Here is a 12,159-nt window from a genome sequence, read left to right as displayed (position 1 = left end):
GTCACACGCAGCGACATCTGCTAGGTGTAAGCAGTGTTTGAAGCACTTTTTATGAACAGTTTGATGTAATTCTCAGTCACCCCTGAGACTGGGTCATTACTCTTACCTTATTTTAGATGAGGGAATAGGCACAAAGAGCTACCTTGTACTTAGAAACCAAGGGCTGGGCTTCTGACCTATGCTCTCTGACCACAGAGCTCATGCCCTTGACCTTGCAAAGCAATATGCACTTCTCATGAACCTGCAAATGGCCACATTTTCAGTTTCCCTTCAGAAAGGCTGATTAGTGTCACAGGGCAGCTATTTATTTATTTAAAAACCAGGTGAGAAAGGAGCAGATGATGATCCCATAAACTTGAAATGCACAGTGAAGCAGGCCATCACAGGGAAATAGTGAAAACAGTGCAAGAACCCTTCATTAGTAACTGTTTCCCGGGAGCAGAACTCCCTCTGACGAGTGTCCTGAAACACAGAGTGGACGAGTGCCAGGCAGCCCAGCCTCACTGGAGGTAGGAGCCGGAGGACAAGCCTGACAGCCAAGACCCAGTTCTGTCATAGCAATAGCTCAGCGGGAAGTCCTTGGAATGACTGTTTGATCCAAGAGTAAAGACACTGTATCAGAAAGAGGTGAAGATGACAACAGGCGACCATACTAACTGAAAACACAACAGAAAAGAGCCATAAGACTCTCCACTTGGTCAAAAGGCTATGGAAGCAATCAGACATTAGCACATTGACTAGGACAGCTTAAGGATGACCATGAGAAGTGCCTCAGAGTCCGAACTAAACAAGAAGCTTCTGCTCCAGCATCTGCCTGTGTGCCACCATGTCCACTGTGATGATAGTGGACTAACTAGACCTCTGAAAGTCACCCCAATTAATGCTGACCTTTTTAAGAGTTCCTTTGGTTGTGATGACTAAGATATATGCCGTAGTGGGTTTTTTTTTAATGTGTTTTTTATTCTCGAGCTTCATAGGAACTTTATTCTGAAAAGTTGCTATTTTAAGCAAATAGAAGAGAAAAAAGATCCAGGACAAGATGTTCAATAACTTGCCCAAAGAGACTTATGGGCATTAAAGTGAGAACCCAGACCCATTTGTCTTCTAAAACATTCTACCACAATGTTTCTAGACAAAACAAAAACTTCATCCTATTCTGTTTCTCTTTGACAAAAATCCATGTGTTCCTATTATATCTCTAACTGCCCAGACTTTGTTATTGTTGAAAGATCCACCCTATCAGCCAAGCAGCAGCACCACTGCCTGATTCCCCCAGTACTATCCTTTCTCAGCAGGGACCCCACACACTCCAGCCCTCATTATCTCCATCTGGCAGCTGTGAAACTGATTCACATGTCACACCCTTCCATGATTTTTCCATAGAGATTTTAAAACAGGCGCACATCAGACACAAGAAAAGTAAAGTAAACCCCGGGAGCCAGTGAGCTGGTGTGGACCATAGAACATCTGGCAGCACTCAGCGCTCACAGGTGACTGTGCCTGCAGGTGCTACTGAAGTATTGCTTTAGCTCCTGACAGGCAATTTTTCTGTTCTTTTGCTGTTTAAAACTTATTCTTCAAGCCTTAGAAGCTATGAGCAATTGCTATCTTTAAATACTGACCTTTGGGGGAGACTTGTTTGCTTTTGATAATATTAGAGTTATAGCTTACCTTATTTAAAACAAACAAACAAACAAAAAAGAGTTTCATACACAGATAATGCTGTTCACTGGTCAAGGCAGTATGTGCTCAGTACACCTGGAAAAGTGTCTGGCAGAGAGCAGTTCTGCAGCTTGGAGGAGGAACATCCTTGAAGGCACTCACTGTTTAAAGGAGCGCAGATGATCCTTGCTTAGAGCATGCCCAAAGTGCTGGAGCAGTTGTCACAGCTAAGCAATGCTGTCGCCGTTCCTGTTTCAGGAAATGATGGTGAGACGGTTATTTCAAAGCGGGTGTGGAACAGTGCCTGCATTCTTTCCCAGTGTTAGTCACTGCCTGTGCCAGGCACATACTCTGAGAGGCTCTGATGAAAAGCTGCCTAAGGCAGTGGTGTGGCCAAAATGCTGCTCAGCTTCAAGTAATCTGAGAATTCTCTTCAGTGAGACTAATATGCCTTTGCAGTCCTAAAACTATCTCCCAAAGAGAAATTTCTGCTGTTTTTTTTTTTCTAGTATTTAGTGCTTGTTCTCATTTGTATTTCTCCAGATTGAAAAGAGGGAGGCAGGCAGGCTAGTGTCTCTCTCTCTCTCTCTCTCTCTCTCTCTCTCTCTCTTTCTCTCTCTCTCTCTCTGTGTGTGTGTGTGGTGTTGGGGGGGGTACAGTTGCTGACGACTCCACTGCTGAGGTGCACCCCTAGGCCTTGGTTCTCTAGACACAACTCCCTTAGAATATACATTTCTGCTGACTTGAAGTCATCTCCCTGTTTCTGCTCCCCAAATCCCATGCATTCTTGTTGCCTTGTGCTGAGGGAGTCAACTAGGTCCATTTATTGAACACCCTGTATTACCTTTCTGTGGGATAGTCAGTGGCTCTTGTTTCTTTGGATAACACCCCCAAAGCACAGGAAGCAAAAGCAGAAAGCTTTGCATAACAAAGGAAGTGGCAGCCTTAGAATGAGGGTTGTTCATGGGCTAGATGTCTGACAAGGGGTTAGTATTTAGAGGTGCAAGGTATACAATAGAAAAGAAACCTAAAAACCAAGATGATCCAATTAAAAACTGGACAGTAGACCTAAATAAATACTTCTCCTAAGAAAACATACAGAGAAACAGCAGGTGTATGAAGAAGTGTTCAGATCAGCCATCATGGAAATGCACATAAACTGCAGTGAGATAGATGCCATCTCTTATGAGAAGACTGCTATCCGAGACAGATTAGTACTAGGAAGAACATGCTCGCTGTCTGGGCCAGTCTTGACACACAAACTAGCCTCATCTGAAAGGAGGAACCTCAGAGATGATGCCTCCATAAGTCTGGCTGTAGAGCATTTTTTAAATTGACAATTGATTTTGGGAAGGATCCAGCCCATTGTGGATGGTGCCACAGTAGGCAGATGGTCCTGGGTTCTCTAAGAAAGCAGGCTGAGCAAGCCATGAGGAGCAAGCCATAAGCAGCACCCTCTATGGCCTCTACACAGCTCCTGCTGCAGGTTCCTGCCTGTGGGACTGGTTTTTTACAGCCCTACCCTGTTTGAATCTCTGTCTTGATCTCTGAAGCATGATTAATAAAAACTCAGAGTCAGATATTAGGTTTAACCTAAAGACCAGAGAAGCAAAGCAGCTAGTCATTGGCTCTTACTTCAACCTCAGTCTGAAAATGGTGATCTTACTTCCATGAATCTCAGAATGAGAATAAGACTGAGAGCCGTCTCCTGTTTTATTATCTTCTCTAGTTCTGGGATTAAGGGCATACACCACTACTGCCTGGTTTCTGTGGTAAACTGGTGTGTCTACTGGGATTAAAGGTGTGTGTCATTGTGGCTACTGTGATTGAAGGTGTGTGTCATTGTGTCCACTGGGATTAAAGGTGTGTGTCATTGTGTCCACTGGGATTGAAGGTGTGTGTCATTGTGGCTACTGGGATTGAAGGTGTGTGTCATTGTGGCCACTGGGATTGAAGGTGTGTGTCATTGTGTCCACTGGGATTAAAGGTGTGTGTCATTGTGTCCACTGGGATTGAAGGTGTGTGTCATTGTGTCCACTGGGATTGAAGGTGTGTGTCATTGTGTCCACTGGGATTGAAGGTGTGTGTCATTGTGTCCACTGGGATTAAAGGTGTGTGTCATTGTGGCTACTGGGATTGAACGTGTGTGTCATTGCTGCCTGGTCTGTAAGGCTGACTAGTGGGGCTGTTTTAGTTTTCTCATCCTCGGGCAAGCTTTATTTATTAAAATACAGATGAAATGCCACTATAGACTTCTTTAACTGGTGGACTACATGTGGAAGTGTAAGCCAAATAGACCCTTTCCTCCACAACTTTCATTTTGGTCATGGCATCTCATTGCAACAGTAGAAACCCTAACTAAGACTCATACTGTTGTTAGGGTTGTTAGTACAGCGGCCACTAAGAACTTATTTTCACTTATTAAATATAAAGCAAAATTTTACACTAATGAGATGAATGAGTTCATTTTTTTCTCTAAAAAGTTAAATATTGGCTGGGCGTGATAAGATTATAGCTATAATCCCAGTGCTTGGGAGGCAGAGGCAGGAGAATTCCTCCAAGTTTGAGGCCAGACTACCTATATACCAAGTTCCAGGCTAGCAGGAGACTACATAGGGAGAGCTGGTATCAAAAGAAATGAACAGAAAATAATGAATCTTGGCTGAATATTTGACATGTCAGAATATACACTGTCTTCAATAGATTTTAGAGTTGATCAGTATTTTGATTTTAAAATCACCAATTCTGAAAATAACATTTTGCATAATATGTAGCACATGACTGCAGAGGTAGGTATATGTAGACCATTTCAAAAATTATTGGAGGAGCTGGAGAGATGGCTCAGAGGTTAAGAGCACTGACTGCTCTCCCAGAGGTCCTGAGTTCAATTCCCAGCAACCACATGGTGGCTCACAACCATCTGTACTGAGATCTGGCGCCCTCCTCTGGTGTGTGGGCATACGTCTAGGCAGAATGTTGTATACATAATAAATAAATAAATCTTTAAAAAAAAAAAAAGCCGGGCGGTGGTGGCGCACGCCTTTAATCCCAGCACTCGGGAGGCAGAGGCAGGCGGATCTCTGTGAGTTCGAGGCCAGCCTGGTCTACAAGAGCTAGTTCCAGGACAGGCTCCAAAAAAGCTGCAGAGAAACCCTGTCTCGAAAAACCAAAAAAAGAAAAAAGAAAAAAAAATTATTGGAAATTCTGCCCTAATCCCAAGCCAAAGTTTATGGAATGATTTTATGAAACTCAAGGCAACAACTAAAATATCAGTTTTAAAACTCAGATATTCCAGCACAGTATGGTCCAAAGATAACTCATATGTTATATGCTGAAGGATCATAGTAGAAAATTTGAAGTCTTTTTTTTTTATGAAGTGAATGTTTCTGCGCAAGAAGATAACTTTTTATATGACGTAAAAAATACCAGTTTGTAAGGTATAACAACCATGAATTTGAGGGAGGTGCTTCAGACACTATCCATTGGTATCTCATGGTATTAAAGTGGTTGTGTGCAGTTCAAGTACGTGATTACATGTTCAGAACCAAGGCTACCCTGAAGTCTCGCCGTGCAACACAGTCTAGTTTTGACAGAAACACCATGGACCCATTATGTATTTGATTTTGGATTAAATTTTGGTCACTGTGTGCTCAGAAACCATTTGTTTTTACCAAAATTTTTGGAAACCTTATATTTTATTATTTGACCCTGTGTGGGATTATGAATAAGTTTAAAAAGCCAAACAATAGCGTGGCTATAAATAAATAACAATAATATATTGTTCATTGCTTCTTGTCATTGGCTGTGTGTATTTTCTAAGACTTTCCTCTTTTTTATTATAACTGTTTCATGATACATAGTTAAAGTACATGTAAATAATAGCATGATCTTTGAGAGAATTGTAAAATTTATTGCCCAGGGTAATATGCTGTCTCTGGAAACTTCATGTTCTTATGAAGAAACTAGTTCATGTAAGTGGGTGGAACATGATGTGAAGCCAAAGTTTTGAGTTTTCCTGAAGAAACAACTTTGGTGCCTCCAGCAGCTGCTGAAGTCCTGTCCCACAGCAGCTGCTGAAGTCCTGTCCCACAGCAGCTGCTGAAGTCCTGTCCCACAGCAGCTGCTGAAGTCCTGTCCCACAGCAGCTGCTGAAGTCCTGTCCCACAGCAGCTGCTGAAGTCCTGTCCCACAGCAGCTGCTGAAGTCCTGTCCCACAGCAGCTGCTGAAGTCCTGTCCCACAGCAGCTGCTGAAGTCCTGTCCCACAAGTGGGAGCCATGTCACTGGAGACTCTGCTAATCGGGGCCAACCTTCAGCCTAGAACAGCTAAAAGCACCTTGTCTTTGCCGTTTATTTTCTTATTTTTTGAAGTGTAATATTTACTTAGCAATGTCACAAAGTTTTTAAAAGACTATTTCCAAGTACAACCAACAGTAAAGATAAGGTTAGTGATTGTGTGTGTGTGAGAGAGAAGTTAAAAAGGGAACAAACAGTAGTACAAACTAAGAAGTAAATTAAGGTGGTAGAGACAGAATCAAATATATCAGTAAATAGAATAAATATGAATGAACTAAATTCAATTAAAATAAAATTGGACAGATTCTACATTTAAAAACCTAGATGGGGGCCCAGAGATGGCTTAGTTGGTAAAGTGCTTCTCATGAAAGACAAGGACCTGGGTTTTATCCTTGGCACAAAATTTACTAAATTCCTGTGAGCAGGGCATGGTGGTTCACTTTTGTAATGTCAGTACTTTAGGAAGCCGAACCAGGAGGATTGCCGTGAGTTCAAGGCCACCAGGCTGGACTACATATGTCAGCATAGACTACTGTATAAGGCTCTGTCTCACAACAGACTTCCCCAAATCCATGCATATTTGAAAACAATTAACTAACATCTGTCAAATTCTGTATCTGTTGGTGATGGCAGCAGCACACACCTTTAATTCCAGCACTGAGGAGGCAGAGGCAGGCAGATCTCTGTGAGTTTGAAGCCAGCCTGGCCCACAGAGCAAGTTCCAGGACAGCTAGACTACACAGAGAAACTCTGTCTTGGGGGGAGGAAGAAAAGGACAAACAAATCCTGTGTATGGGTGCTGGAGTCATGGCTCAGTGGTCACCAAAATCAGAGGAGCTCTGTTTGGTTCCAATGCCCAACAACAGGCAACTTACAACTGCCTGTGATACCAGAATCGGGGACTTGGTGCTTGCTCCCAGTTTTTATGCTCACACCTGCAAACAGACAAACATGCACATATAATCACGAAGAATAAAATAGTTTTGAAATTCTGTATCTGTAGATTGTGGAGACATGGTTAAATGATTAAAATCATAAGACAAAAGAAACATATCACCTTCCCCTGCCATGGTAGGAATCAAGATTGCTGCCACATACTTTACTACTAAGCTACACTTGTAGCCCAGATTTAATTTTTTACACACTAGTTCCCCATCCCTAAGGTATGAGAATAATGAAATATTGAAAAAGAACATAGAAGTAATTCAGCACAGAAAATTAAAGGAGAGTAGCATTTGAATACATGTTCTAAATAACATTTGAGTCACTCAGTGCTCAAGTCTAAGCTTTCCATTTAAGTTTTCTACCTCTTCACTCTGATCAGAGGGTTTCCCTCAAGCAGTGTGAGAGAATTAGAAGAGGAGAACTTTTCTGTTGTGTAATTGATCAAGAGATGGGGATGGAGAACCTGTTACTAACCGTATAGGAGGCTGTGTGGAAAAGGGAAGAGCTCTGGAGCCAGGCATCTCTGAGATGAGACTCGGCTCTGTCATTCACTGCTGTGTGGCTAAGGCTTCCTTTACCCCGCTGTGCCCTTGGTTTTCTGTAGGTGGAGTGATGGCATTTCCTTGGATGGCTGTATTGGGGCTTAATGAACTCAAGTACACAAAGGCCCGGGGTAGTGCTGACACACAGTGGTTTCTACTGTGCTCCCCTTTTCTCCAGAGCTGGTCTGGAACTCTGGGTCTTGATGACCTACACCCATACATACCCAGCTTCTGTAGTGGGTTTTGTTGTTGCTGCTGTTTTGCTTTTGTTTTCTTGATGCAGGGTTGATTGGATGGTTTTGTCCATTTGTTTGGATTTTGAGACAAGGTCTTACCTTGGAGCTAAGGTTGATGTAGAACTCATTGTGATAGCCTACAACTTGCAGAAAAGTGCAGGATTGCAGTACCATCTCTGACTACTGTAGCCTTCCCTTTTATAGTGTTGTCTTTAGGCCATCTTGATCTTAAACAAGAGTTTAAATCGATTAATGTGCCTTGGCCTTGATGAAAAGTGTTTTCCCTTTCATGCTGTAAATTGACCCTTCTTTATTTGTCTTTAAGGTGAGTGACTTCACATGGAGCCACGATGGGACTCAGGCGCTTATTTCATACCGCGATGGGTTTGTCTTGGTTGGTTCTGTCAGTGGACAAAGACACTGGTCATCTGAAATCAACTTGGAAAGCCAGATCACGTGTGGTATATGGACTCCTGATGACCAACAGGTAACTTCTGAAATGCCACTGTGTACTACTGTTATCATAGCAGGTTAAGAAGGGGGCTGAAGGGGACAGATGCAAAAACCTCTTAAAGAATCACAAAGCGCCGAGGGCACCGTTCACCACTAGGAAAGCTTGTCCAGTTTGCACAAAGGGAAAAAATAAAAGGGGAACACTGTCCAGGTGAAAATGGAAACACATAATGTAGATGAGACAGATATTAGAGAAATTCTAATGTGGTAAGCATTCAATTAACATTTTCACTGCATGAGATTTTTATACAAATTCATTTTTAAAATCCAAATGATCAGCTAACTGATCAGTAGGAATGAGTAGAAAAGGAAGTTTAGCAGATGATCACATTGTAGAAAATGTTTTCTGCATGGGGAAACACTAGTCCAGTTGACTTAGGAGCAGGGATGAGATAACACAGCTGGTGCCAGGGTCACTGGGCAGGAGTGTGAACAGTGTCCCCGTCACTTCTGCTCAGGGAAGCCATTGGCCGGAGTCTGTCAGAGGTTTACAGCCTGTCATCCGCCCTTGGAATACACTTTGGGAACTTGTGAGAACGGAGGCGGGAAGAGTCAGCTGTACTCATGGACGTCTGTGTGATGTGAAAGCAGGGCCTTACCTGTAGAGGAGGCGCATACAGTGTGGTAAACCACTGACGGGCCTAAGGAAACGACAGGCCACACATCGCCCTTCTGAAGGTGGCAGACTGACAGAGCTCCTAGCATGTGGAAGGAAAAATCGGGATACGAAGTGGTTGTCATGTGTTGCCACACTGGAAAATACACCAAGGAATGCCTGAGAATAGTGTGAAGCGTGGCGGTCGGGCGGAGATTGGAAATAACCAAAAATAGCCTTGTTCGAATGAATCCGTTTTAATAAAGGGAGCAAGTGGGGTACACTTACAGAGCCAAGGTTCCAGCGAAGAGCAGAGAACCAGAAGGGAGGGGCTTACCAAAACCCGGTTCTTTTAAAGGTATTCCCCCCCCCCCCCCCCCCGCGCCCTGGAGCGGCCACACCCCTCAGACTAGGGATTGGTCAGCCACCCCAACAATAGTGAGAAGTGGGGACGTGAGGTAGACAGAGCACCAAGCACCTCATAGCAGCTTTTGGTTGCTTTTTTCAAGTATAATTTCAACTGTTTGTTTATTGCCCATGTTTGATCCAGTGGTAAAGTAGCACAGTGACCTGTAAAATTGTGTATTGATAATTTTAAAATATATAATCGACCAATTTAAACCTTTAAAAATATATGTTTACCAACTATAGCAGAATCCATAAAATGCTAAATTTTATACCAGACATGAAATAATTTTTTTTAAAGCAAGCAGTATAGCATGCAACCATTTCATCTGTTTTTGAGCTGTGTATCTTTTTACTAAATTGCCTTTCTCTAGTTCCCATACATTCATCTCATGTTGCCATCGTTTCAAGTTTAAACAGGCAATTTCTCTCAGATGTTGCATTTTGCTTCATACTAAAAGGTTGTGTTGTGTTAGGGAACGCAACCTTGTCTGAATATTGGATAGTGGACAAACTATGTATATTTTACTAGGGCTGCCATAGCAAAGCACCACAGATAGGGTGCCTTAGCCAGCAGAAACTTGTTTTTCACAGGACTGCGGCTGAGGCTGGAGTTGAAGACTGAGACATTAGCGTTGTGTCTGGCTTATGGATGGCCACTGCAGCCCTGGAGTCTCTCTCAGGACGCCCACACCTGTTGGATCAGACTGTCACTCATGTTTCTTCAGTACTCATCCTAAGATAGTCGCATCCAGTATATTTACTAGAAAACAATATAATCTGGGGGCATCTAATTCACTTTGTAATAGACTAACAGATTATCGGAAAAGAGAAGTTCACAGAAACGGCGCAATCAATTTGGGGTGTGTTTATGTTAGAACACATGTTTACCTTGGAACAGTTGAAGGCCTGGGGTGGGGGAAGAAGTCTGTAGGTCCAGGGTAATGAAGCAGCAATGCTTTTACAATACTAAACATTGGTTTTCTCTTATGTCTTCTGGGGTTTGGGAGACCAGACCACCTGAATATAAAGTGCTTTGAAACGTAGACAGACTGCGCTCATGGACACTGCTGAGAGCTTGGGATTCATCTCCTTCAGAATCACAAAGGGAGTAACGGCCCTCAGCAGTTGGCCAGACATGCTGTGTCTGACAAAAGCCCCAAAATCAAATTGTGGGAATTTAGTCTTAAAAAATAAAGACTTGTGTGGTAATGGTAACATGGGAAGAGATTCCTTGGCTCTTACTTTTCCTGGAAGAATCCCAAGAAAATCCGCAGGAGCTTTTTCCTGCCACAGGGCTGGGGTTCCACAGCTGTGAGCTGTAGGAGAGGTCTTTACCTCATATACCTGCTGTTAGTTTTGTCCAACTTAGTTACCCTGAGTACAGTTCATACTTACTTTGTAAATACTAAAACTTTTTATGGGAAGAATTCTTAGATCTCATATTTTTTACATACTCTTAAAATTAATTCAAATAAAATAGGAAGGGTCTCAATTTATAAATATTTCACAGTTACTAAGAAAAGACTCCATTTTTTATTTGTTTCTTTTTTGTTTTCTTGCTATTTCTCGGATCTTAGAATATGCAGGCATGATCAGGCCACATTTTTCTCTTCTCTTTTAGCCTTTAAAGAGTTATTTTATCTCATTTGCTAAAAGAAGAGTTAGCTTAAAACACCATCTGATGTGTGTTATCGTTATTCCAAGTTCACTGAGTTTATCTAATCATCTTTAGGTGACATTGAGGGAAAGCCAAAAAAGTCACCATATGAGGTAAATGTCTTCTATATGTATGTAGTTTGCTAGAAACAAAACTTTCATTTACTGTCAAGGTGAGGTGGAATCAGGACTTGAGACAGGGTTTCTCACTAGGCCCTGGGGCTTACCAGACCCTAAAATCAGATCCTTATCATGTGTGGCAAGCACTTGTTAACTGAGCTATCTCCCTAGTCCCTGAGATTTTTAAGTTTATATATTTTTCTTTATTTAAGTCTAAATTAAGATTTTTAATGCTTAATCATTAAACAAGTTTAAGGACAATCTCAGTGTCATCAAATTCTGCCTCAGTTTTCTCACACTTTTTTATCACACTCTTTGGGGTGTGTGTATATGAGGGAGGGAGGGAGGGAAGGAGGGAGGGAGAGAGAGAGAGAGAGAGAGAGAGAGAGAGAGGAAGGAGTATGTGTAATGCAGAGGCCAGGGCTATGTGTGTGCGAAGCAAGTACTCGTCATGGCCCAGTTTTTGCTGTATTTGTTTTGTTATTTGAATCAAAGTCTCTCTATGTAGCTCTGACTGTCCTGGAACTGGCTTTGATGACAAGACTGTTGAATAACAAGTAGAGATGGATCCATCTCCTCTGCCTCCTGAGTGTTGAGAGTAAAGGTTTGCACCAGCAAAGCCAGCTCTGTTGTATTTACAAAGTAAACTCAGAGTGAGCTTGAGCTCAACTGTGCATTGGAGCAGGTCTTTTCAGAGTGTGCATTGCTCTTGTAACCAGCCCGCCAGAGTGGCAGCTGCTGTCAGACAGGGAAGGAGCTCCCTGGGACACACAGCCAGTCACACAGCCTCTGCTTTCTCAGCCAACAACAGCTTTATAAAAGTCCTTTCCTTATAAAACTACTTTGCTAAGATTTGACACCCAGGTAGTCTAACACCTGGAAGAGAGGCATGCCCTTTGATAGAAAAATGGCAAGCCTGAAAACCTAAAGTATTGAAGATTGTTTATTATTTGCAGCAGATTTGTATTCATTTAGGAAACATTCTCTGGCTGCTCTTTAAGGGTTGGCTGTCCCCTCAGCTCCACTGTCGCCTCCCTGGGAGCCTATAGGGTGTGAGTCCTATGGCAGAGGCTACTGTTACCCTGAGAAAGATGCAGAAACTGCTGTGGTGGTCCAGCAGGAAAAGAAAGCAGTGGTCTCCCTCATTCCTCACACAGACATGTTTGAATAGATTGTTTCTTTAAAAA

At 42.6% G+C, this 12,159-nt stretch overlaps 1 protein-coding gene across 2 annotated transcripts in view; it reads left to right on the top strand.

Annotated features, from left to right (window-relative positions):
• Positions 1-12,159, top strand: part of Tulp4 (TUB like protein 4) — a 187,976-nt gene that overhangs the window by 102,300 nt on the left and 73,517 nt on the right. For both annotated transcript variants that reach the window (XM_038339006.2, XM_038339007.2), the window contains exon 4: positions 8,006-8,167. In XM_038339006.2, the coding sequence (XP_038194934.1) occupies positions 8,006-8,167 (162 nt within the window). The remainder of the gene's footprint in view (positions 1-8,005; positions 8,168-12,159) is intronic.

The sequence above is a fragment of the Arvicola amphibius genome, chromosome 8 (assembly GCF_903992535.2).
Source record: "Arvicola amphibius chromosome 8, mArvAmp1.2, whole genome shotgun sequence".
NCBI classification, from domain to species: domain Eukaryota; kingdom Metazoa; phylum Chordata; class Mammalia; order Rodentia; family Cricetidae; genus Arvicola; species Arvicola amphibius.
Note: the sequence above shows the minus strand (reverse complement) of the source record. Positions and strands in the feature narration are given on the sequence as shown.